A 27,973-nucleotide genomic window follows, 5' to 3' on the forward strand; every position below is an offset into this window, starting at 1 on the left:
TGTAAATCTGTACCCCTTGGTCCTCCTATCGGATGACAAACGCGTTTTGTTTTCTCGCCATCTTCAGATGTGGAGTCTTTGTGCTTATAAAACGACCCAATTGACTTAATAACACGCAGACGGCAGATAAAGGCGGATGAGGCGGCTAAGGCCGTGCCGTCCTGACCTCCAAACCGGACCACTACAATCCCTCACACTAAATATGCTATTAAAACATAATTAAAAATAAATAGAAGCGTCGGTGGGCCGGATCAACAGTTCTCGGACGATAGGTAGCTCTCGAAAGATCTGAATTGAAGAAAAGGGATCATACTAGACAAAGAATAGTTTATGCGAAGTTGAAATAAGGACACTCACTTTTGGCCAAAGCTCGTGTTTGGGTTGGGTGTATAGGGAAGTTTGCTCGATTTGTCACGCGTAAATGAAAGGTGTTATCCCTTGGCTATATATAGTTATATATAGAGAACGTGGAGGGATAATCTCCCCCACAGATATGAGAATTGTAATAGAGCACGGTAGCTATTTGGGTCCTTTTCCGATTTTTTGAGAAAACGACTGTTTTTGTATATAGTACTTCAAAGATATCTCGTTTTGTGTATATCGAGAGTGAATATATTTATTTGTGTGAATTTGTAGTGTAAGAGGGACAAAGGGATTTCACAATTTTAATAAATTTTATTATACTTATTAACGAAACACCGTTTTTACCCCTAATAACTAATTGGTTAGGCAATAGCATTAGGTAAAACCTATTCGATTATGCATTATACAAGGGAATCCATTGTCCCAAAAGGGAAACTTTGTGAACACCACAGGCATAACAGGAGCGAACATTGGGAAAGAGGTTAATTAAAGCATGCTAATCAATTTTATGTGAGAAAGGAAATTACATTTCTCAGTAAGAAAGCACTCAATTCCGTTTTTTGTTGTTGTAACAATTCCCTGGTCTGGACAATTAACCTTTTCACCTTGTGTCCCATTGTTAATTGAAATGTTGCAGTGTAATAATTGCTAGGAAAACAATTTGATGAACGGTCTAAAGCAAAATGTTAATAATTTAGCTTTTGAAATTTCGTGTTTATGTATTGAAGAAAAGAGAAAGAAAATTGTCAGTTATTGATATTGTGCGAAAATTCCAAGGGGCATATTTCTTTACATCTTTACATTTCGGAATGAAAAATTTAAGAACGGCTTGTCGTCTTTTTTTTCAAGTTTCTAATAAAGGAAACACAATGTTTTACTTGAAATTTCTCAATAGTTTAAACAATAAACCAAAGTATAACTGAACTGAAAGCCTGACAAATGCGTGGTGCTTAATTGTAATACGACTGTGATTACTTTAAATCCTCATTGTCCAACTGCTTATACCATGAATTCAATGTACCAGCAGCTTATATAGTCTGCTATCCTGTGCTAACAAACGACATTCATGGAACTCTCACTCACACACCCACAAGCGCGCGCGCGCGATTAAAAAAACAAGAATTAAACATGATTCAGACTTCTTAAAAGATTGCTGGACAAACGATTCAAACTGATGCAACAAAACAAACGACACATTTATATTGCTATTTTGAGACATGGACATGCGGCATCGAACTTCGGGGTTCGACAAAACGTTCCAATCTACAACGTATTCAATCCCTACAATCAAAAATATTCCAAACCATATTCAATGATCATTTTGTTGTATCCAACCTTAAAATTCGTAATGACCTTACTAACGTGAAATTTCACAATTATCCAGTCACATAAACCCAGTCATCATGTCAGAAACTTTTCATATTGCACCCTTCCAAGTAAATAATCTTCCCTGACGGCTGAAGCGCCCCTGGCCTCGCGACCTCCTAAGCAACAGTTAAAGTGATTATAGTTAATATATAGGAGTGACTACTTCCTCTTTTTTCTTAATTATGTATTCTGTGTATTTTTCGTGTTCATTTTGTTTTGTTTTATGTTCTCAAGTGTTATCAAATTCACTAAAACGCAGCACTTGACGCAGGAATAAATTACTAGAAAACGATTTCAATTTACTTTCGCATTTTGAAAGCCGGAAACATTAAATTTATAAGTTTATATGAAAGATACCATAGGAGAAGATTGCCTTTACACTAGTACCTTTGTGCGAAACCAGTTTTTTCCTCACACAAAAAAATTAACATTAATTCAAATCAATTAATCTCTCTCACTCTTTCTCCCTCGCTCTTCACTCTCCACCTCGCTTTCTGTCTCCGTGTGCATGCTTCTTTGTTTGCGCCCTTTTCTGTATAATTATCATACCATTGACAGTAGGATTTTTCATTGTTTTAATGCAAAATGACTATTTTTTGTGTGTTAAATTTTGTATATTTATAATGGTAAGTCAGTATTAGTACTATAACAATGGTTAAAGGTAAAATATTACACCATTACGATAATGAAAGAGCAGACAAAAGCGAACTGGATGTTTTATCCTGTTAATTTGTAGAGCATGGAGCATTTTACATAATTTGTTTCAGAAATGCACATTTTAGATTTTATTTTTCGAACTTTTACAAATATTTTTGGCCAAACAGGGTGTATAAAACAAACACGAAGAGCTTATTTATACAACCGGTGACGCCAGTGGTAAATTTCAACCGTATTTTCCAGACGTAATGGGCTATGTGAAATTTTATTTCTTAATTTTGTAATCTCAAAAAAAGGCGTGGTGGGAACTTTTAAAAAATGGGTTAAGTTACTTTATGAGATTGTGAGAACTGAGATGATAAAAATTCACATCGAAAGTACAACGGATGGTCGTACCTCCCTAAATTAACGTTCTATCCTAATGCATTATTGCGTCTGAATACAGTGAAAACACAAAAACTCTTAATAGAAGCGCAATAAAGATATGGCTAATCATATACACGTAGACGGTGTACGACGTACGTTACTAGGATTGGCTTTACGTTAATTGAAAACAGTGAAAATGATGAATGTATTCAGAAAAGCAATTTTTCCACTTTTCTAAAAAAGTTTATTACTATCAACTAATTATCCTTAATAATAAGAGAACGCTTTGTATTAATAATAGGTGACCTGGGGAGAAAATATACTTCTATAAAAACAGATATATCATTAAATTTTAATTATATTAGTTTCTTTCATTGGTAATTTGGTATTTTCCGATCATTCTCGTTTTCAGTGGTTGCTCTATGATTGTTCGTGCCGTTTTATAAAGTGAGAGAGCCAAACTACTATTTCACAATCATTCAGACCTCAACGGGATCTCACAATTTCACTTTTGTGAGATTTCTTGTTGATGTCTCCGGGTGATGAAACTTGGTCGTTTTCTATATTTATGGTTTTCAGTGGTTGGTTTGTAGGTTATTTGGTACATTTATGTCCTTTTATAAGCTAGGAGGCTAAACTATAACAGATTCACCTCCCTACAGGCTTCGTCGGTAATCACATAATTTTTTGGTGTGAAATTTCCACTTGATATCCAGCAGGGTGATGAAACTATAACTTGGCAGTTTCCGATAAGTTTTGACTTCGGTCTGCCTATCCTCGCTGTTTTCCTCAGTCAGTCACGTTTCCTCCTATCATCATGATTTGTCTGTGCAACTGTCAGGCCAAAACAGCGAAAATAGGTTTCAAAATGATCGGAATGACCAAACAAAACAACCAATGACCAAACAATTTTTTAGTTTTGCTCGTTGCTAACCAAAGCAGCATGCGATAACCCCCACCCCCACTATTTATAATCTCTAGATTTGAGAATCTATTGGGTCTGTGGTCCTTTACCTCTCATTTACTTCTTTGGAGACTAGAAAGATTGGTTTTTACATTTGTTTTAGAATATAACTTTATATTTATGGTCTCATAAATTCATTTGTTTGAATTTATAACGTCCATTTCTTCCCAAAGTACATTTTTTAGTTATTTTATAACCAAAATATAAAAAAATTACAAGTAAAAGATTTAGCCGGATTTTAGGCAGTAAAGTTTGCCAGTGGCGAAACTACTGTGGAGGACAGTTTAACCTAGTTAAGACTTTTGCCATTTCCCACACACTGGAGTTACACGATAGTAGTTTAATCGAAGAGTGTTTCCATTTTGGGCGCTTGATTCCTATACGAAGATCGATCAATCTCATCCCAATTTGGGGATTTTTTGTGGTTAAGAAACTAACCATGTCATAACTGATAGATGAAGAAAGGGGGAAATTCGAAAGATGGCCATGATTCCAGCACGATTGTGACGTTACCTTTCACCCGTTTCAATAAAAACGGAAGGATTTAACGTTATACAATGTGCATGTTGAATTGCGCACTCAAGGCCGTCACGCAAATAATGTTGCAACGGAGTAATGCAACTACATATAAATAAAATTTTCAAAAAACTTTCAATGGAAAAAAAGAAGAAAAGGAAGGATACTGAATTAGGTGCAAACATCAAGGTTTTACGATAGTAAGATACTTGTAGATTGTGAAGACAATGTAAGTCAATTGTATTTTTAAGATTTAGAATCTAGTTGTGATTTAAAAACAAATTATTTATAAGATTATTATTTTTTAGATATTATTAGCTTAGTCTAAGAATATTAACTTAGTATGTACAATTTACGCCTACTGTATAATTAAAAGTTCAATTTCGTTGACATATACTGACAGTGTTCAAACTAATGCGGTGAGTAAACCAAAAATAAGAGCGATGTTTCTTATTTTTTATTAAATTATTAATTTTCTTCTTACTACAAATGTTTCGTTTATTCTCTCTCTCTCTCTCTCTCTCTCTCTCTCTCTTAAAAGAAAATTTTATGTTGTAATCCGTCGAGGCTAAATGACCCGGAACAACTGTTGTCAGGCGACAAGTTTCATCTTCTAGAAGTTAGATCCAACCACCTTTGCTTATGTGCTTTTAGTTTTTTAACCTGCGTATGCATCAGAATGAGAAAATATAGAGATGTTTTAATTCCGTCGTTTCTGATCATTTTGGTCTACATATCCTCGCTTATTTGGTCTATCAGGTTTATTAATTAGGCTCAATCAAAGTATTTGTACTTACTCAAAGTGTTTGTTTTCTGTGTAGATGTGTCATTATTGTGGGTCGTGTTGAGAGTGCCAGTGAGATATTGATGTTTAATATCTTACTGGCACTCTCAACAAGACACACAATAATGACGCATCTACACAGAAAACAAACACTTCGATTGAGTCTAAAATTTCTAAGATTGTATAAATTCACTTTTTTTCACATCCTACAAGTATTTGTATAATTTAAACAATGTTTATAAATCCCAGGCTCTGAACATGAACTCAATAAAGATCGAAACGTTGGCACGACAAAGAAAACGTTTTTCTAAACCTACGTCACACCAGACCGTATTTCACGATCTCCAAATAATCATCATCAAATGGTCACTAAACACCACACATTATGATCAATCATTACATATGAAGTTCATATCTTCTGTACAAATCCAACATGAATTGCTATGAAAAATAATGTGTCGCGGCCGGCATAGCTGGCATAAGGAGGATCCAGCGATTAAAAATTACCCAGAAAAGTAATTAATAATACCCCATTTGAGTTTAATTGAGCTTGAATTAAAATTCACCACGCCCTCTTTGATTTGACGACTTATTTTAGAACCGGTTGCAAATTTCAACTACTCTTTTCTCTTGAATTTAACCATTTTTTCTTCATTTCTTTTGTATACAAGATTTTCTTTTTCGCTTAATTCGCCCAAATTCCCGGAGCCATAATTTCAGCAGCAATTACCTCTCTCTCGGATAAGCTTGGTATTTTCAAGGCAGGCGTATCAAGCTGTACGTGACTGACGTTGCTCGCGGGTCTGAAACGAACGAATTCCCCCTTTTTTTAATCTGACCATTATGAACGTCAAAGGGAAATGGAAGAATATATACAGTTGAAAACAGAGATCGAACCCCTTGGTTTAATGAAAAGTGGCTGTGGTAATCTACAAATGGAATGGCATTCCATTAAAAAAGTCATCGAACAAGAGCAAAGCCATTTTGATGATGAGCACGAAAGTTCTAAATACTATTCGATTAAGATTCCGCCGAATTTATTAGCCTGAAATGTTTCCTGTGTTATCTCCTACGATTAATTATTTCCCAAGAAAAATAGAGAATCTGTCCGAACAAACATATGCGATTAAGGTTATAGTCGCTGAAACAAATTTAAACTAATCCTGATAACTTTTTATGCACGTACTTAATCTGTTATTTAGACCGGCAAAGCAATAGATCGCGTTAGGCACTTTTATTATTTGAAATTATAACTAATGAATTGAAAGAAATTTTTTTCACAACGTTGGATCTTGTTGGATGTACGATCTAGAGCTACAGAATAAAGTTCTGAATGCGGTCTGTAAATCCTCGTTTTCAAGGCGTACTCGCTCGGCACATATTCAATAAACAGAGAGAATAGCTATTGAAATTAACCAGCGGTATTGTTATTAAGTGCGAACCAATTTTGTTAAGCCTTTTTTTAGTTGGTTTGCGAGTTTGTTGAACATTTGTCCGCAGTCTGATCGTTCGGAATGAAGAGGGTTTTTTGTTAGAGAAACCCTGTTGGGAATTTTTGTTTTTAGCGAAATAAAATCGCTGAATGTCGTGTTGAACGTCAATTGTGCACACAAAATACAGCATTGTCAAGCAAAGCATGAACCGATTTTAGCGAATTATATTAGGCCTTTAACTCATCTTTTTCAATTAGGCCATAGGTTATTGTTCTATGTAACTACTATTATAGGGGAATTGGGCATGCTGGTCCCTGTTAAAACTGTTGTCACAAGTTTGTTCAAACTGATCGTGATGATTTCGTGTCCACCCGCATGTCAGTTTTTGCCTTAGTGAATAGAAGTAAGTAATCGTAGTCAACCATGCAATGCACGTAATTCCTAATTAAACAAAATCCAAAAACTTCACGTAACGTTGTTACATATATACACAATATTGAAATAATATTGTTCTTGGTGAACAGTAAATTTTAATGGTTGTTCTTTTGTAAAAAAAAACTGCTTATTTGGGAGTACATTGATCACAAGGCATTAGAGAAAACAGCCATTTTCCTTTGAAACGGACGATCTGCTGACCTAACCTACCTAAGCTAACCCTCTGACCTCTGAAGTGTCCTGAAACTGAGCAGCGGAAATCAATCCAACGACTTGAAGCACTTTTTCGATTTAAATCCAATCACTTTGATCTTTGCCAAAAGGCCCAAAAGCAACGAACTGATTTTCATGGCTAGGTGTTTAAGTAATTTCATTGAAATTAAAACATACATTTGGTTGTATTGACAACACCAGCATTAATTGTACTGAAAAAGTTTCTACATATTCACAAGTTTTACATTAATTGTGCATTATGATAGAGCTCCGTTTGGCGAGTTGTCTACAAAGATCGATCAAAAGAAAACAAAATCAATAAATGAACTCTTGAATTAGGTGCTATCTGTACCACCTAGTCAGCATAATGACTGTAATTTGATCACATCATTTTGGCGGACCGGCGCTGTGGTTCTAAATCCAGAGTGAACTGACTGTAAACGTCTGTACGTATTGCGCCAGGGAAATAAAAGGCTTAGTGTTCAGGCATTTGTCTTTTTTTATTTAGATAATGCTGCCATCTTGCTCATCAGTAGGGGAAACTGTAGCAAGAGAGGAAAATTATTACCCTAAAATAAAATGTAATGTAAAAATAAGCAAGTGTTGTGATTTCTCTTTTCAACCCTAAATACTTATTGTTTATAAATACTTCTAAAATAAGTACCGTAGCGTACACTTAGAATCCCGTCTAAGAAGATAGCCATACTCTCTGACGGTAAGGTAGTATTATAAAGCTTTAACGTCATATGAGGTAAAGTCAAAATGTGTCAGAAGTTGCATGTGTGACAATAATGTCTTGACTCACTCGTGTTCCGGAGAGCCAGGACACATGGGTAACAAGGGTCAAGAATGGAGCCCATATGAATACTGGCCCCGAACTCTACTGAAAAATAGTTATTTCCCACAAAACAGGAACTTAACAAGGATACTTAATGAGTCTAAATCTTGGTGCACCAGATTAAACACGCGAAGGAATTCTTAGAAACACACGCAAAATCATGGTAGAATTAATGGGGGCCGAAATAAAATTACGTTTGTGGAAAGTCTATATGATTGCATACTAGCTAAGAAAAACATGTATCTGATAAGAGTACTGGCAGAAGCAACATGGTGCACGTTTGCACGAGTAGGAAGATACTTAGGAACATATTCTGTGCTACTTTGAGGGTCTGTCCGGGCGTGGTAGATTTTCGAAAACAGCAAGCAGTCTCTTCACAAAGGAACTACCACTAGTTGAGTCAGTCCTAACAAAAGTACAGGTTTACAATAGATCTATTTAGGTCGAGGTACAAAAGGCTCTGTTGCCACACTTATATCCCTAACCCTGTCATACATCGTACAAAGCCGCAGAAAGAGTATATTGCTGGATTTATAGTTACCACATAAGCTATGTAAAATCCTAATTATTGAGAATTTGCACTGTGTATGTTTGATGTTAGTATTGTACCTAAGGTATGAAATGAACTACGTCCTTTGAGATTCCTACGTAATTTGAGATTCATAGATAAGGAATAAGCCTATGTCAAAACTCTTTGAAATTTGAATGTATATGGTACTGATATTGAGCCTGCATAAGTCTAAATTGAGCTGTGTCTATATCCTCGATCAAACCCTCCTTGTTGAGAAATTGAGACTGTAATGGACTTGCACATAAAAAATTAACTCGGTTCTCGTTTCAGTTAACGTATTAACATTGTACAAAGCCGCAGACGATCAATTGAGGGGGTATTTAGTTTAAAGAATAGTACCTCCGATCTAGCTTATATTATAAATTTTCCTTCTTTAAATTTCGGCGGATAAACATAATTTTGGTCGCTTATGATTCTCGGGCACAGCCTTAAGACGCCCCTGACTCGTAACTTCAAACTGGTTTGAGACTTCGAATGGAAATTGTGAACATAGATCAAGTTCTTCAAATGACTTTTTTCTCTTTCTGTATTTTGTTTAATTAGTATTGTAGGTAATCTATGATGTAATTTAAATGTTTTAATTTATAAGCGAACAATTTAAGTAGAATTAGCAGTGTTGATTCTAACCACTATTTTGACTTTAAACTGTTATCATAAATAAACCAATAAGCTCAATGATTTGGATCATGTAGTTTGTATTTATAATGGAAGAAAATTATTTCCACATCCCGTACTTCCTGCAGGCGTCTTTTTTTGTCGTAGCGAAAAATAACGACGTTATCGCAGGGGTTATACTTCGGAAAGGAAGTTTACAATTGTTTCCCAGGAAGTTCTATATATAAGTGAACTGTACGGCCCTTGTATACAGAAGCTCTCTGCAAACTGATTTTATGTGTCACCGTCGGTTGGCTTCAATTAAACGAAAGTGATGCGTGGGCGACAAAGCCGCTCCTCAATGAATCACTTCCCTATGTTATATCTTAAAAGTACGATTATAAATATAAAAAATAATCAAAGTAATAACAGCATCGCCCAAAGTGCCGAAGGGATAATAAAATTTAAGAATTGAGGCCGTCTTTCAACCGGCCGGGAATCTCTAAAATCTAAAATAGATACGGCTGACGTCGTCCGCTAAGCGAGGAAGTTCCGCAACCTTTGAACACGTCACGAGGCTTCCGTTGACATTACGCAATTTAAATAATATTAATTTATATTATTTTTTAAATAATTATTATGTATGTTAAATATGCTAAAACACGACATCATACCAACCAAGATGTATTATCAACATATGGGCGGTACTTAAAGGCCCTGCTTTAACATGTGAAGTTTTTACATAGGCCTATCTGAATATTATTTATATCCTCGAAGTTAGAAAGCATGCCAACAAATTTTCGAAAACAAAACAACAGACAATTTCATTCTGAGCCATAAGCAATCAATGAATAAAACACAAAACGACTAATCATAGAAACGACAATATTACAGTTTTTTTCATTATACTGCATCAGCAAACACCCTTTAGACTCTAAAAGTTTAAAATAAACATTAATTATGTAGTTATTGTATTAATGCTTCCCTCCTGGACCCTACGCCAAGCTGAGTGTTTCATTAACAAATCCTAAGCAATATTTACCACCGTAAATTCGATGGAAACAAGTTTAATGATGTAATGACTATCTACCCCATAAGAAACACAAATACAACATTTCGATTTATTAGTAAATGCAGCAACGGGTAATGGTAACTTTATGGATTGTCTCAAGAATCAACAGATTCCCAACTGCTTTACACTTCACACAAAACTTGAAAGGAAAATGTGTGAGAAAAAAACACTAATCTTTATCTCAAATAACATCAATACATGTTTTTAATTTGTAAGCGTAATAAATTATAGGCTCTGTGAAAGAAACAACCAAATTTTGTTAATAAATAGTTCTTATTCTTCAAAATTTTTCAAAATTCTTAATTTGAGCCATAAATAATTCAATTCAACGAATACCAATTAAAGCAGGGAACACTTCGAAGATAAAAGATTCTTTTTTCTTTTTGTGTATTTTCAATGGGACATAAAAATTATTAACGAACTAATGATTTAGTTCCCATCCCAAATCCAGTGAATAGGAACTATCTTTCTAAAAAAGGATTGAACACCGCACTCACTCCACCATTCATCATTTCTACCAATGAGTCTTGGTGAAACTGTCCGTTTTGTTAACAAATTGTTAGAAAAAAGTACTATTAAAACAGCAGGCTTGTAAAGTAAGTGAAAACATAACTTTAAATTGTCTAATTAGGCAATAAATATGCAGATTAAACTGTTCCCAACTTTTTAAAGCGAAGTGCTAAATTTCGAACAGAACGTTTTGTCCAAAGTTTTTTATCGTGTAAAAAAAGATCAGTTGGTACAACAAACTTTTCGAAATAGTTTCATCCATTCCTCCAGTCCAGGTTGTCACCAATGTGGCAATAATAGACAAGAGACGGCAAACCGACTAAGCAGCAAATTGGCGAGTTCCCTTCTTTTCTTTTATATAAATTGGATCGCCATGGAGAGTCGCCAATATTAGTTTTCGTGTCTGGGGCATATTTTCCTCATTGAGTTCCTCGGAAAATAATTCAGAGCCGACAACCTTGGCCGGCAGCGAGACGGGGGTAGTCAGCCCCACCCCGTCGCAAGTTCATTCTAGTATCCAACGTGACCTCCATGAATGAATCGCGTGAATGGGGTTGGTCGACTCCGTCCTTAATATCGATCCGAAAGGGGGTTAGATAAAGGAAGAGGGGTGCATGTCCTTGCTGTTATCAATCTACCGTTTTGGCCGAATTATCAACAAGAAAACAGCCACATCCGTCAAAATAATGTGTAACCTATCGACCGACTTATCTTGCGGTTGTTCGGAACCGCAAAAACACATTTAAGTTACGCTTCCTTAAACTATCTAGAATCTAGGCCACCTTGACACCACATAAAATATATTTGTAACTCTGTAGCAAAAATGAGGTTAGTCGATTACTAAAACAAGTTTTTTTTATTAATTACAGAATTGAATAAATTAAAGAATCCAAAAGAAAGAAAATAAAAGCATACCTAACACAATAGAATTGAATAACAGTCAATTATTTTAGAGTTAGTTCACAGTTTCTGTCTTCTTACACTCACTAAGATCCAGTACACGTTCCAAACTTTCAAAACAAATTAATATTAATTAATAAATTTAGGAGGCTATGTAAGTCTTACAAACTACAAATTATATTTGAATCATTTTCCCAAACTACAAATTATTATGTTTAAAACATTTTCCCTATATCTAAATTTAGCAATTTGAGACCACGCTTTTATACCGCTTCCTTCAATATTTATATATAGCTTAATTCCGCATTTATTCGAATAAATTTATAATTAAGCCGATTGATATCCTCTGAGTATAAAAAGTAAAAATAAATTTTAAAACTCTTTGAGATATCTGTGTGTGGATATTACACAAGGAATTGCCCTCATCGACTACTCGGATCGATCCGTTTTGCAACGATCGGACAATACTGTGAAATTTCCTGTCGATGTCTACGGGGGGCATTCTTGGTCCGTATGTACTCGCTGGTTCTGTATGTCAGGCGTGGGACACGAGTGAAAAAATAAAATACAGGTACAAAAACAGACACACCTAAGCAAGAGAATCACAAAAGCGAAAACATGAAGACCAGGAGCCCGCGCATGTGTCCGGATGCAGAGAAAGGTTGCTCGATGTGTCCCACCTAATTGAAGGGTGCGACCTTGGCTCCATACGGAGAGCGCGCAGGAATGCAACCCAATTTGAGGATTGTGCCTGAACACGGCAGCGAGTATTTGGGTCCCCTCTTCCGATTCTTGGAGAAAGCAGGGTTGTTCTACTGTATGCAGTAATAATAGTTGTGTGTACTTAGTTTGTGTTGAGAAGGAATGTGTGATGTGAGGGGGGTCGAGGGCGGAATATCGAGTTTTCCGATATTCCATTACCATCAACCTCAATTAGGTTAGTAGTTGTATAATATCCAAAGGGTGATGGAGGAATATCGAGTACTCCATCTCCCTAATTGAATGAATGGTATGTAAATAGGAGTGAATGTATTTAAGAATGAACGCGAGTATGAATGGGTTTGGAACTGAATGCGTTGGGTGCTGAATTTACCTGTGCTCACAACACCCACCAGCCCACCGGAGCTCAACCTCGGTGGATGGACGGATGAATGAGGTCTGCCCTCTGGACTGCCAACACCCAGGGCGGGTGATCTTTGAATCTGCCGGCAATTTACAGTAAATAGAAAAAGCTGGAATTGCCGGTGGACTTCGAGAAGCTTGTAAGCGCAACTCGGCACATGTTTATATTTATACTCAGATACATGTGCGGATTTGAGCCTATACAAATTCAAATCCAAATGAAAACCAGCATCATCAGATCAACGTACTTGAATAGAAATTTACTTTAACGTCGTTTGTATTCTACAGCTTATTGTATCTATCTTATTCAGTTTTCCATTGTTTATCTAATGTTAAAAGTTTAACAATACGAATGGCTGTACCAATACCCGCGTTATGGGACAATTCACGTATAGTTTAGACAGAAGACCTGCTTGGAACCAACATAGACGTAAACGACAATATATATTATACTAATATATACTCAATACTTACGTAAAATACGTAAGTAGAATATATTGTAAACTCACTACGTAAATCTTTTGACAATTTCACACAGAAAATCGACCAGCCATGATTCACAATTAATGATTGGGATCAGGTATGTGGTTATCTGACAATTTGTATATAGTCTGATCATTCTGGTCTTCCGTACTCAGACTTTAGTCTGTCAGATGCGTTTGGGCTTCAGGCTATCTTCGGTGGTGGGTCTGTGCGTTATTTTGACATTTGTGTCCTATGCTGAGGGACACAGCAATAAAATTGGCGAATGGTCAAAACGCATCTGATAAACCGAAACATTGAGGATCCAAAACGACTTAACTACAGGTTCCATCACCTCGCTGTCTTGAAAAGTAAATCTAAAAATTTGCATCTTGATCTTCTTTAATTATCCTTATCTGCCTATTATTGCTGTATTTGTCGATGAGAAGCGTTTCAGAGTCTTCAATGGACAGTTGTCGTTCTTTCAGCTTATTAAAGTACAAGACAGACTAAACAACACACATGCCAACTATTGAACATGGCTAAATTGTACTATTAAACAATACTGTTTGTAGTGGTATTATCTTTAAAAAAAAAAAAAAATAATTGGACGTAGGACTTAAATAACTAGACTTAAATTTGAATACGTTAAGACTGTTAAGGGTATAATTTGGTCTTTACTGAACATCTTGGTCTGTTATCCTCGCTGGGTTGGTATGTAAGACGCGCTCGCCATATTGTCTGAGTAATTAATTCTGTGATTCAAACCCCTTTTATATTGTCGTGTAGCAGTTCTTATTATTGACTTTATCGTAAGGTAAATCAGGTTGTTTGTTTTGTCATTGTCCCAAAACGATTTGTTCTTTATATCTGTCGTTTATTTTTCGTGCTGTCTGTCCTATGTATTTGTACGAATTCCCATGTTATATCAAGTGGGTTGTTTTATTTATGTTTTGTCTTAGTAGTTTTCCAATTATTGTGTTAATCTGTGTTGGTCTTTAGTACTGTTTTAATTCTAAATTTGTTGAATAGGTTTGTTAGTTTGTACATTCTTTTCCCTACTGTGTAGACTTCATGACAATTTGTACCTTGATCACTGTTGATCCTCTATTCATGATAGTGCTGCTTTCTACTGATATTGTCTATGTAGGTCAGCCGTGTTTCGGAATTTCCTGCAATTCTTTAGTTGTTTGTCTCACGTAAGTACTCCGTTGACATAACACAAAGATGGGCTAAGCATGGCTGACGAGGATGGCAGTTTACAACTACAGGGGTCCATAATACTGCAAATCTACTCAAGAAATCTCACAATATTATTGCTCAGTGTCGGTTATATGATTGTTATACTTGTATATTGTAGATCTAGGTTCTAAGATTATCGATTCGATACGCCATTTATATTATTTTCTTGAAAGCAATGTAGAGTGCAGAATAGCGTGCTATTCACGCCCTTCCATAAATCAGTCGTTCAAAAATGAATGAATCGACGAACCCCGTTGATAGAAAGGTTTTCGCCACCCCATCAAAAATAGAAGGGATTCAGTGGGTGCGGTGTGAAAGGAGGGTTTGGGCGGTTGACGGGGCCGAGGCGAAAAAGTCATTGATCCGTCGTCGCCGCTTTTCTCCGGAGACAACCTTTCATTCGGCTTATAAAATTTAAATCCTAAAGGGGCTCGACGCCAACTGAAAGCCTGAGTTCACTCGGTACTCTTGTTTACAAGGATAAAAACGTTGGAAGATGCCAAATATTTCTGACAACGAGGACAAAAGCAGTAACACAGCCGTCTCTCATTTTTTCAAGATTTTTTGTTCTAACTTACACACTACTCTTTTAAAACTAAATGGCTTAGTATACAATGTATGCATAAAGTATGCAAGGGTTGCAAGGGAAGCCCTGAGAAATATAAGGTGCAGGAGGTTGACGTAAATTGGGCCAAAAAAAGTGTCATAGTGTAATTGTTCACAGTTTCCCAAATTTACATTTATCGAAAAGCCCGTGTCAGCAAGAGGAAGTCGCAACTGAATGGACCTTGTATTCCCTGCCTGTGTTTGCGTCCAGGTGACCTCCAGATCCCACACACAAGCGAAACGTCACGCGACAATGCATTATGACTTGCAAACATCCACTAACCCTCGATGTTCGGGTGTCAAACAAGAGAAAAGCCATTACAATGGACGAAAACGAAACGGGCTATTTAAAGGCCGTTGCGTTTTCCATAAAATTAAAATACACATAAAATGTACAGGGAGTGGGAAATTTGGGAAATTTTGATATCGGGTGAAGAATAATGTATTTTCTCTCCTATGGTGGTATAATTTTTTCCTTTTTTTAAAAATCAAATTAAAATTAACCTAACATATAATTAGGTTTTACACATAGTATTCTTTTAAAAACGAATATACTATACTTTAAAAAAATAGATCACTTTGCAAATTAAATAACTCTTGTAGGCAAATATTTAACCGTCAAAACACAATTTTAAAGTATTCAGTGTAAATAGACTTAATTTGCCGATTTATATTTTAAAAAAATCTAATCACAGCAAAAATTGCTTTGGGAATTTTTTAATATAACTTGTAATTTTAACTATCAAATATTGTCCTGTTTCAAATGATAACGACCGGATGTCTATCGGACGCCTAGAAGTATTGATAGAGCCTGTACAACGAAAATAGATTTTTTTTCTGTAAAAGGGGAGAGCTGATCTACAAGACAGGAGATGATAAAATAAATTTGGCGGTTTGGAGAGATATTTAGAGAATTCGTAGGAAACCGTTAATGGGTCGGTTTTATTGCCAATTAACAAATATGTATGGTGAAAATTACAAGGTTAAACTGAGAATTTCCGTTAAATGTACAATTATTATTATCTATAATCTACCTATTTTTATTTTCACCATTGCCTTAATTATGAAAAAACTAGGCCCTATTTGGCAACAAGATTATTTTATTAAGTCGAACAGTTCGGATTAATAGTTTGGTTTCCCCAAATTTTATTAATTGTTTAAATTAATTTTTTATTAATAGTTTGGTTCTTATTAGCCTAATTAAACCATATATCTTTTTCCATTGTAATAATAGTACTTAATTTTTAAACTAAAACAGGAATATTATATTGTAACTAGTAATTTTGTTGTCAATTTCCTTACAGACTTGAGGTTGCTGAACAATTTTTAGCAAATCATTTTCTGAATTGAATTTTCACCCTTGATTTTTTCGTATAAAAATATATTTTAGGGTTTTCAACCGGTAACTGTTTTAGTGTTTTTCAACAGCTGATTATGAACTCCCGGGCATGAGGGTAAACTGCGTCCACCCACATATTACACATCCCCCTACCTACACTTACACTGACATAAGTACACTAACAGTACACACCCTAGGGTTACCGTCCCTAGGAAGGTTCTTGAGACGAACTAAAAATCTCACGTCCTGGGATTGGCGACCCAGTACGTACATAACTCCGCCACACCTAACACTAGGTGGTGTGAGGGCGGGGGACATTGACGGTGTCTGGGCCTCCGTCAGCATGCCACCACTAATACACAGGCCGATGCACGCGGCCAAGGGCCTCGGAACCCGAATATAACAAACGCACATTACCGTGCACAAAACACAACAAATACAACATACAATTCTCTTCTGGAGGGGGGGATCTCCTGGTCTCTTTGGGTGTCCGTGAAACCTGCTCCTGTGAGGGTACCGGAGGAAAACTGGGTTACGGCACTCCCGGGCCGCGAGGTAGTACAGGGACCCGAACCCCGGACTAGCCNATTTAATTGTATGAATGTATTTATTTGTATGAACGTGTATAGAATATAGACTTAGTGGGGGCTGAAATGACCTAGATGTCGGAAGCCCCAGCAAAAAAAAAAAAAAAACAGCTGATTATGAGAAGAATGACCACGTCTGCATTTTGGAAGTCATGCACGTGTGCCTTAAGCACCTATATATAAACAGAAGACCTGGCTTAGGATCAGATACGAAACTCAAATAGTAACGTAAAAAGACATTTACTGTCTAGGGGTCACTAACCCAACTCAAAAACAAACATAACAATTAAAACGACGTCTGTTTGCCTGTTTGAACACGTTCAAGACGAAAAAAAAAATATTTCAAAGGCGGTCAGACTGATAAAGCGCCCAAGTATTTTTGGGATTTTTTCAGTGCGTATACGAGGACGTGTTTAAACCACTTTTTTTTAACAGGTTTGGTACTTATTTAACATTGGTGGCGGAAATGGTTAACTCTCTAGATCGCAAGATTTTTCTAAAGAAACCAAAGTAATTTAAAACAAATTTACAATAGTTTAGAGTTTGCTACTGTTGTACCTTCTAGATTATTGTCTGTATTTCCATAAAATTTAAATACTCTATTTCTATCGTTAAACCGACAAGCAAACAAAGAAATCTTGTTTAGTTTGATTGTTAGATATTGTATTCTCCCTCTATTTACCTCAGCCAGCCGACAAATTTTAACTTAGAATTGTTAGTTACAGAAAGAATCTTTCATGGGATTGATAACATGCTCAGATCACAAGAACACATAACAAACTGTCAAATTTGTAACTTGATTTTCTTCAATTATTCTGGCAGTCCGACAGGATTGTTTCGGCATTTCCCTAAGTTCAGTAGTTGGCATATTGGTTTTTCAGTTTATAAAATCAAACGATTGACTAAACACTGAATAGGCCAACCACTGAAGGCGATTATGTGCTAAAAAGCGGCAAGAACAGGCGAGAATAGGTAAACCAGGATGATCATGTGGGATCAACCGAGATGTTAACGACAATGCAGACCTCAACACTACAATTAACTAATTTCTTTTATCTTTTCGTATTATTAAATTATGGAAACAACCGTCCTGAAGGTTTACTGTGATAAATCAATGAGATTTACCGTCTCCGATCATACTTCACTTCGCAGGTTTTGTCAGACGTGTTTCGAAATGACCCCATCTCAGTTATGGTATCCAAGCTTACAAAAGGGAACGAATGGACTAGATAACAAGAAACATTTCGCAAATCTTTAACGGAAAATAACCATCTTAAACATGATGCTTATTGTGCAATTATATAAAAAAAATGATAGTTTAACCCCAAGGCAATTGCCAGGTCTTATCCTGGATTGCTAGTTCGATCGTTCATGGCTAAAAGCTGAAATTCCTAAAATAAGAAAGGATATATGTCAGGATGAGCATACAATTCTAGAACTACAGGTTCATAAGCCCATAGCAATTAACTATTTAAATGTGAGCTTGACTGTTTCCGTTCATCTTGGTTAGTTCCTTTTTTGGTCTGTCAGACGCGTTGCTGCTTTCCACTATGTTTTAGTTCGAAATCGTGTGTAGACTCACCACTGAACATGGCGAAATGCCGCGGCTAACCGACCAAACCACTAGGAATAGGAAGATGTGGAAGAACGAAATTAATCAAAATTATTGATGAACTGGTAGTGGATTGAATCAACACACAAACGAAAAGCGATGTAGTCATTAAAAAAAATCTTGACGTCACACTCGTCAACTAGTGAATTAGTGTTTAGAAAATACGAAAGTAGGTTGTTGTGAGTGAATTACAACGCCACACGATGAAAATCCCAAGCTTCTGTCGACGTTACGTTGCGAAATTCATTGAGGTACATTTGCCACTTTACAACCTATAGACATCAAAGGGCAAGAATTGCCCAGTAACCGCCGGAATACTAGACGATCTCACACTTGAATCTTCACCCCCACACTCTACATATCTCGACCCGACCTTATCACATGTGGAGTGCATTGGAAAGGCTTGTAAAGCGCAAACCGCAACACGTTAGAACAACCGGCCACGTGAAAGGACATTTTTACACCTATTAACATCATGACGGAGAAATTTAAACAAGTGTAAACCTCTTTGAAAGGAAATAATGACTTTTTATCTCAATAAAACTAATAATATAAATTGATTTTGATTTATTATTATGCCAATTGTGAAAAAGTGTAGTTTGGCTAATTTCACTTAAATAAATCTATCGAAATTTATTAACTTTGGTGAACACAATATAAACACAATAATAAAGATAAATGATAGCGTCGAAGATTATTGGATTTACTAAATCTTGATGAGCACAGTTTGTGTTGAAAACTTCCATTTAAACATTTCAACAATTGACAGGAATTAAATCAAAAAACAAAATCACAATAATTACATGTTGAAATGTTCATTATTCTATAGTTTTTCTTTTTTCTTCCAGCCTTCTAAAAAAAAACTATTAATGGCTTTTTAATGCTAACAATGAAATATTTTTGAGGCAGTGTTGTTTTTCAAAACAATGTTTAGTTTTAAGGCTGTGCATTCTCTCTTTGTCCATGAGCTTCAAGGATTTGCGCCGTGGAAAATTGGAAAGTGAAGTTAGATTTCCGCAATCACCAATAATACAATATGCAAAAAAGCCATACTTTTCACCTTTGTGGATATCACAAGAATCGAAAGAAAGCTGCTAATAAACACGCAACCAATCTACGCTGCAACTGGAAAAATGCAAAGGTCTAGGGAGCTAAATCGTAATTTTAAGGAGTAATGTTCATCCCCATCGCCTGCAGCAGAAAAGGCAGGGGAAAAGGTACAAAAGAAGTCTATTAATCATAATTGATGTGAATCGAATCTGGAATTTTTATGTGGGATCAGGTGAAATGGAGAGCGTGGCGGTAGGTCTATAACTAAAAAAGTTGGAAGTGTTGTCAGACATGTTAATTATCGTAGGCCGGGTTAGGAAACGTGACCTGCTCAATGACTCTCCCCGCCGCTATATAATAGGGTCTTCAATTTTAAACTCTTTCACAACACATATCGCAACCCCCGTACAATACCACCATCCATGCTTTTTCAACCAGTGGGACAGTTATATATGAATTTATCGAGTACCCCATTCTGCATTTGCGTCGTCTTTGTTAGGTGGATGCTTTAGTAAAGGGGCTGTTCATGTAGTGCAGCTCTAATACAGCTATCAAGAACTTTTAAACCTGTTTATTGGAGAAGACTTTATGTTTAATTTAGGGGTTGGACGTTATTTACTTATACACACCCTACATAATATTCCTATTGTAATCCTAACAGTATAACATTATGTATTCTTATGAACGTCTGAATTCAAATGTTTTCAATCAATATATATTAATCATAACGTGCACATTTTTTTAGTTTGTAGTCGAACAAGTAGTTTTCCTCCATGAGGTTTATATTTCATTTCGTTTCGCAGGAAAAATTGTTATAGTTGATCTGTTGGATGTTACATCAGACATGATCCGAGAATTTTTCCAGGAAGCAGTGATCGATTACTGCTTATCCAGTCTGGCCGTTGCTTTAAAATTCTTCGTTAATGTTAGCCAGGTCGTCCTGATCATACTGGCCACTCTCGCCATATTTCCATCTTGAGTGATTTGTCTATGTATTGTGTTTCATAGTCCTTGTTCTTTTTATACGATTGCGAAAGGTGAAAGGGGTGGGACGAGTTATATTAATTTTATCGGTCTCTTTGGAGTTGTCGTTTCATTGTTTTCCCTGTCAATTATTGCGCATTAGCTCGTTTTCATTATATAGTAATTTTAGAAGATTGTGATTGATTTGCATGTTCATAACTTTCTTCGCGTCTGATGTTTTGAGTTTATGTTCAAATTTTACATACGGCAATTTTAAACTTGCAGCTTGGTTGTTTGTGTATTTAAACACACCAAAGCAGACGGTGAAATTGCTGGTACATCTGGTATTAAAGATCTGGTTTGTCAGACGCGCTAGGTGTATCTCCTGCATCTAGTGATAGATTTACAACAAAATATCTCAGGCAACTAATCACTTAATTATTTTGCGACAAATAGGGTGCGTTGTTCTCGCATGAGAGTTTTTGTCTTGGTCAGGGTTATATACAGTGAGGCACCATCTCAAGCTTGAAAGCAGACCTGACGAGTTTGGCAGATCATGTCTTGGTCAGGGTTATATGAAGTAAGGCACCACCGCATGCAAGAAAGCAGATTGACGACTTTGGCAGATCATGATTTGGTCAGGGTTATATGCAGTGAGGCACCACCACAAGCAAGAAAGCAGATCTGACGAGTTTGGCAGATCATGACTTGGTCAGAGTTATATGCAATGGGGCACCACCACAACCAAGAAAGGAGATCTGACGAGTTTGGATGATCAAAGTGATCGTAAAGACCAAGTTATAGGTTCGTTACCACAAAGACGCTCAAGAAGATATCAATTACTTAATTTCATAGACAAATATTTCTAAGAAAAGATAGCATTCAAAAAATTATACAATTTTCAAGTGAAAACGTCTTCTCCCAGTGTTTTTATTAATTATAATTGACTTCAGTTGGGTTATAATATTAACGGTACTGTCACCAACATGGATTTTATTAACTCTTTTAGTTTTGTAATTTCTGTTCTTTCAAGCCTGCCTATGCTCGATGTCTTCAGTGGTGGGTTGTCGGTCTTTTGTCTTTTAAAAGGATTCGATTGATTAGATAATGAGCATACCAACCACTGAACACGGCTAAAAGGTGTAAAGTGTTTTCTCGTCCAAAGTAGAGAGGATAAGCAGATGACAATAAATAATTAGAAACAACCAGGTTCATCATATCTCAGACCTTAGTAAGGCATTCATTGAGGGTGGATTTGTGGGGTGTTGAATTCTTGGAATTTTAATTATTCTCCTTAAATGATCGAATATATTCATATGTCTTTTATTTTTTCCTTTCCGTCAGGTGTATGCCAAGTTTTGCTTTTCTGCATGTACCATGAAAATAAAAGTAGATACGAACGAGTATGAATGAACATAATTGATTAGCTGTTGGCATATTATAATTAGCATGTTGCCTAAAATTAACCCAATACTGTCATATTTTGATCTTATTCCTACATAATTCCTGTACCACATCGATTACTCGTTTCTACACCTTACCACGTGGAGTATTCACTGCAAATGTTTGACCCATTCCAGGAGAATCGTTTTAACTATTGGGAGTACAAACTTAATGAATGTTTTTATCGTTCATTATTGTAATTCATTCATTGAGGTTGTAGACCTCTCTCTCTAACTCTCACTTTCTCTCTAAACAAATGATGAAATAAGCATTGGCCAGATCAACTGGAAAACGGGATTAATAACTTAGCAGAAATGCACTGCCTTGCGTGCGTTTCGAAATTTAATCACTGTAAAAGCTTACAATGGAATTATCCAAGAAGAACGGATAAAAATGACCTGTGAATTGTGTAAAAAAAGGAACGGGCAGACGAGTTTTTTGTTCTAACGCAGGTAATCCTCCAGGTTTAACTTGTTCTATCCTTGTTACATTTGTCTATGTTTAATCATTAAAATTTAATCAACTTTATATTACTCAAATCAGAGCTTTTTGTTAGCTAATTGTTGACATAGGCAGTTATGTTTATTTCCAGTTCAAATGATCGTGCGCTAATTTTTCTTAAGTGTGGGTTTCAGCAAGCAGAGATTGTACGAGATAACTCTTATCTCGATTTACTCGCCCCTTTATAAAAAGATAGGAGAGTTAATTTTAAAATTCGAATGTGACGAGTTCTACTTATCCATTTGTTATTTATACAAGCAAAGAATTACTCATGCTCTACGAGCGATTACCCCGCCAAGACACCACTGGCTTTATAGTAAGGCACATGCAATAAAATAAATCATAGATTAGTCACGAGAAATTGGCGTAAATTTCCCTAGCCAACGCAAAAGGTCGCTTGACATAATGTGGTTTGATTTCAATGAGGTGAAAATCGTACACAAAAGTATTTATGTGTCTGTTTTGCAGAATCGCCATTCATGGCGATGTGTCCACATGTGTGTGAGAGGACGATATCGACTGGAGGAATGCTACCAAATATGCTAATCTAAATGATGTGCAGAGAAGAAAATTGGTGGTGAGTTTGCGTGTGGATGAACTCATGTTGAACTAATCGACACTGATCACTTTACTGGGTACGTCTATTCTCGCTGGTTCCCATACAGTAAATTGATCGGTGTCGATCAGTTTACCAATTATAGAAAGTGGTTAACCTCAATTTACAATAACAAACAACCAAAAAAGTTAACAATTTATTCCGGTAAATAATTAACCATCAATGACTCACATAGATCATTTATCAGAAGTAATCAGCAATTCAGCACCGTTGATTTTTTTTATATTCATTTTGTCATGGTATAAACTATCATCAACCATGACAAAAATAAAGTTTATAAAGAGCAATGTCTAAACGAATAAACGCGTACATTATCTAATAATCTGCCGATGTAGCGTTTTCTTCTTAAAATAGATGAGCAACAAGGAAAAGAAACATTTTATCTTCCTCAACTACAAGAATTAAGGGGGAATTTTTTAAAATAACAAACACATAGTATAAAAATATTTTTTTAAATATAAATCTCTACCAACTTTGTTTTTTCTGCAACTAGGTCTGCAGATTTTGGTCTGCTCTTTTCGATGGTTTTGTAATTACCAAATGAGAATAATTGTTTCAACAGTAAAAATAAATGTGTGGTGATTAGTGACCGTTAATCGATAATTATTCAGAAATCGTGACATAAATAAATAGTAAATTATGATAAATAATTACATGAGTAAAAATAAATTATGACATTTCTTATTGAGGTGTGCGGGATGATGAACCATAAGTTTGGACGTTTCCGATCCTGGTTTGGTTTCTCAGACGAGTTTGGTTTTACCCATCTTCAGTGATGCGTTCACAATAAAATAACTCACTGAACAATAACTAAATTTGGGACAAATAAGAGCATTGTTCTCTTTTATAAACGTATCATTTGAGTTCTTAGTTTTGGCCTGTTTATCTTCCAGGCTCAGGGTTAAATCAGGCACCATCGCAAACCGGAAAGACCAAAACGATCAAGCTTCAGGTTCATGACCCCGCAGACCTCCCTCATTTTTGTAGTGTTCAAATGATCCCAATTGAGCAAGTAGTCAGAACATTATGAATAGCATATAAAATTAGACGAACTGGCAAGCAAAATAAAGCAATTTCTGAGATTTCCTCCTGTGGTCGGCAGGGTGATGTACCTGTAATTGGATCCTTTTCATTGTGTGACTCTTTGAAGATAGCGAAACGCCAACCAATTCAGAGAGGATAAACAGACCAAGATGATCGATGATCATATTGAAGCTTTCCTAAATTCCTTGTCATACAGAAAAGCGTCCAATTACCAGTCAGGAACTAACGAGGAGTCCCTAATATAAGAATATATAAAAAGGAGCAAGAAGAAACTCAGAACCAAAATAGGTTTCTTGGCAAAAAACTGGAAAATAAATGATAAATATAAAATTGATATTTGTAATACGATCACAGGTTGTTAAGATCTAGTGTAAGTTCTTCAGAGGGAGAGGAAAAGCCAAAGGAGACTGCCGCACAGAGGTCAACTGAATGAGTGAATTTAATTAGCTACAAAATTATACTTTACTGTAATTAAAATTTAAGTAATTCCTGTTATACATAAGGCCCAAAGCAGAACTATCCGCTGAGTGTCGCGGAGGAGCGGTCAGAACCACTTTGCAACACTTTTTTCCATATTAATACCAAATAAAATTTCAAGGGATATGCTGGGATTCGAACCCAAAACCGCTGGCATGACAAATACGAGTTGAGCACCAAACCGTCGTGCCCTTGAACGAAATGGTTTCCTGTATCAAAAAAATGAAAATTTTTAGAATAATAGCTACAATTTATTTTCCAGGTTGAAAACTCAAATCTCCCAGTTAAATTTATATTGGAATATGAACCAATTACCAAATTTGGCTAATTTTTAACGGTTTTTTAAGAGATTTGGCCGCACGAGCATTTGACATTGAAGTATTTTTGAAGGGGAATTATTTCGGAACCGCTCATCAGCTGACATTAAATTTAAAATTAATTAATTCGTCTTTATTTACACAGTAAACAGTAGATTTATTTTTAATTTTCATTATTAAATCTATAGATCTAATGATCCTAATTAAAATGATTTAACATAAAATCAAATATAAATTTTTAAAATAAATAAAAATCAATGATCATTTTCAAACTTGACATTTCGAATAATATTAAATAGCTGGTTATATTTAATACACAAAATAAATTTTGAGTGATTCTTTTATGATGATTACTATTATCACTAAAATAATATTCACCAATTATTGATTGCATAAAAAGTGAATTTATTTCGAATGGCCAGTCTATGTAAAATTGTTAAGCATCAGTTATCGTGAAATGATTATTAAATGAACACTGAGATAACACATACACTCGAAAACGATAAATTTTCCATTTCTGTTCGTTATTGCAGGCGAATTTTATCTTGGCAAGTTTCTATGTAGCTTGAAACAATAAGTGTCAATAAAAATCCTTGGCTCAAGAAGCAACTTTTACAGAGATGTAAGATGACAATCACAATGAATTTTAGGTGTAAATTTACGAACTATTTCCTGTTAGCAGGGCTGTTCAAATATATTTCTGGAGTTTGACACAGCTGATACGGTGAATTCTCATGGGCAGTATCACTGCTGATGGAGAGAGGTCGAAACGCGTCTAGTAGACGAACAAATACAGATTCATAAACCCAGCTTACTTCAAAAGGAAATCTGACAATTTTTGTTCAGTCCTTTGCGTCGAGTAAACCAAGAGATTTTAAATCGTTTTCCACTGAACTTGTTCATACTTTCCAACCTTGTTGTTATTAAACCTCAGTCTCTTATAGAGGAATGGCATGCGACAAATGAACTCAACAACACAAAGGATCTGCAGTAAATAAATAAAAATAAAAAAAAAACAGCAATTTCATATCGCGCGCATTTTTCTCTACTCGCTTAGTAAGCAGTTTTTTCATTTTTTCCTCCCGAGTAAAACATCGAGTAAGGAAAATATGACTCCTGCAACTTTGATCAGATAATAAACATAAATGGCTAACTTTTCAAGTTGAAAATGTTTACAAATAAGCACAATCAATGAGGGGTAATTAGCAATATGTAAACAAACGTTGTGTTATTGAACCTTGGGGTGTCTTCTCATTCCTTACCTTTCCCGGAACGGAAAACTCCATTTCCTGATTTCGAACGATCAAAGGGATCATACCATAATATCGATCAATCATCTATCATATTGTCCAAAAATCCTAAAATTGAGACGTCGGGACAAAGCAAACATTATAAAGTGAAAAATCAGGGATCGATTCAATCATGGGTTGAACCTTTTATCTAATGCGTTAAACAAATCCGGCCGTTGGGTCTCCCAAGCAGGAAACGCCCTGGTTTAATTATTTATCCCAAACCGATCATTATAGAAATTCCTGCAAGGAGACTCCCATGTGACCTCTTGGGCCCTGTGTTTACATGTATGACCTGTGCTATTTTCGGCGTTTGGTCGCATTACACCGCCTACTCATTACTGTTTTTCATTTTCTATGCATTGTATCTATTAGTTGTAAAAATAATTTTTACCTAAAATATCGTACAACGGGTTTTAAACGTATAAAGAGGAACGTTTGTTATTTGTTGAATGTTTACCCTGTTTTAATTATCTTTTCTCGTCGCCTAATATGCCTTTTAAAGATGCAAAAATAGCCCTTTTACATTTTATTTTATGGCGTTTCCCTGGAAACTTTTTAATTACGCGAGAGGCAACATTTGATATTTTATTTTTAATAGAAAAATAGCACTGATAACATTTCATTAGAGTAGTGTTTAGTGAGTGGTTTGATAGTTTGGGAAATGTCGAAGTGTGTTCAGGTGGACAGTTTCGGCAGTCATATCAGTGATTAGGAAATCCTTTTGACGAATGGCAAAATTAACGTTTCCTCTTGTTTGACACCATTAAGTGGAGTTTGTACAGATAAGATTAATAAAACAAGTTCAAAGTTGTTTATCTTACCTGTTTCCAAAATTAATTCTCCAGAATTCTGCAGCGTCGCTCTTGGTTATCCTAAATTGGTCCCCGGCGAAAGCACCGTTGGGGAAGAGGGCCTTCAGCTCGCTGAGCATGTGACTGAAGACGAGGCTGAGCTTCGTCAGATTCCTCCTGTAATGGGAGTTTTCGTCGAACATCTTCTCCTTGCCCTCTTTGAAGAGTTTAATGGCCTGTTTGCACTTTCTCATCAAGTTGACGATGAAGACGTTGAAGTGTTCGTTGTTGTGCAGGGACGGCATCCTGTCCTCGTATTTCGAGTATATGAGCCTGAGACGTTGATAAGTATCCGGTAGGATGTCGAGTATGAACGGCGGGGAGTTCTTGAGGTTCATCCTCGGGTGTTGGCACAGCTTCACCACCTTGTCCATCAGCTTCCAAGTCTTGTCGAGCGTCTTTTTGTCCGTCGCCAGCTTGGGAGGCGCGACGGCGTCGGAAAAGGCGACGTGGAGCTTGGAGAATATAGACGAGATCGTCTTGTTCCCTTGCGCCGCCTTGTTGTTGGCCGCCATTCCTCAGGCCAGTTAGTGGGGTTAGCCTCCTCGGTATTTACGTCGGGATTATTTATGGGCAGCTCTCTTCGACTCACAATCACATCTTTCGGTCTTCTTTTACAGTTGGCAAACCGCGGAAGCCGAACACTGCAGACGGTGAACACCTACTTCGACAGTCCCAGAGCGAAGAGCACTCACAAATGATGAACACTGACTGCCCATGTCGGCGACTGATGAAACCGGCCGCTGTGAGCGCCACGGTACTAGCCCGGCTTTACGCCCCCTTCTCCGCTAAACTTTGAAAATGAAAACTTCGACCCTACTTCAAATCATACAAAACGTACGTCAATAAATACTCATTAATTAAC

The 27,973-nt window shown here is 36.2% G+C and overlaps 1 protein-coding gene across 4 annotated transcripts in view; it reads right to left on the reverse strand.

Annotated features, from left to right (window-relative positions):
• LOC106665709 (E3 ubiquitin-protein ligase CBL-B) overlaps positions 1–27,957 on the reverse strand; it is a 52,602-nt gene extending 24,645 nt beyond the window's left edge. The window contains exon 1 of one of the 4 annotated variants that reach the window (XM_024229333.1): positions 27,079–27,957. In XM_024229333.1, coding sequence (XP_024085101.1) covers positions 27,079–27,623 — 545 coding nt within the window. In that variant the 5' untranslated portion in view covers positions 27,624–27,957. The remainder of the gene's footprint in view (positions 1–27,078) is intronic. The other 3 variants (XM_024229334.1, XM_024229332.1, XM_014392347.2) reach the window with 3 other exon arrangements.
• Between the last annotated feature and the right edge of the window lie 16 nt (positions 27,958–27,973).

This window comes from Cimex lectularius, unplaced genomic scaffold (assembly GCF_000648675.2).
Source record: "Cimex lectularius strain Harlan isolate CLEC.00 unplaced genomic scaffold, Clec_2.1 scaffold324, whole genome shotgun sequence".
Classification (NCBI taxonomy): domain Eukaryota; kingdom Metazoa; phylum Arthropoda; class Insecta; order Hemiptera; family Cimicidae; genus Cimex; species Cimex lectularius.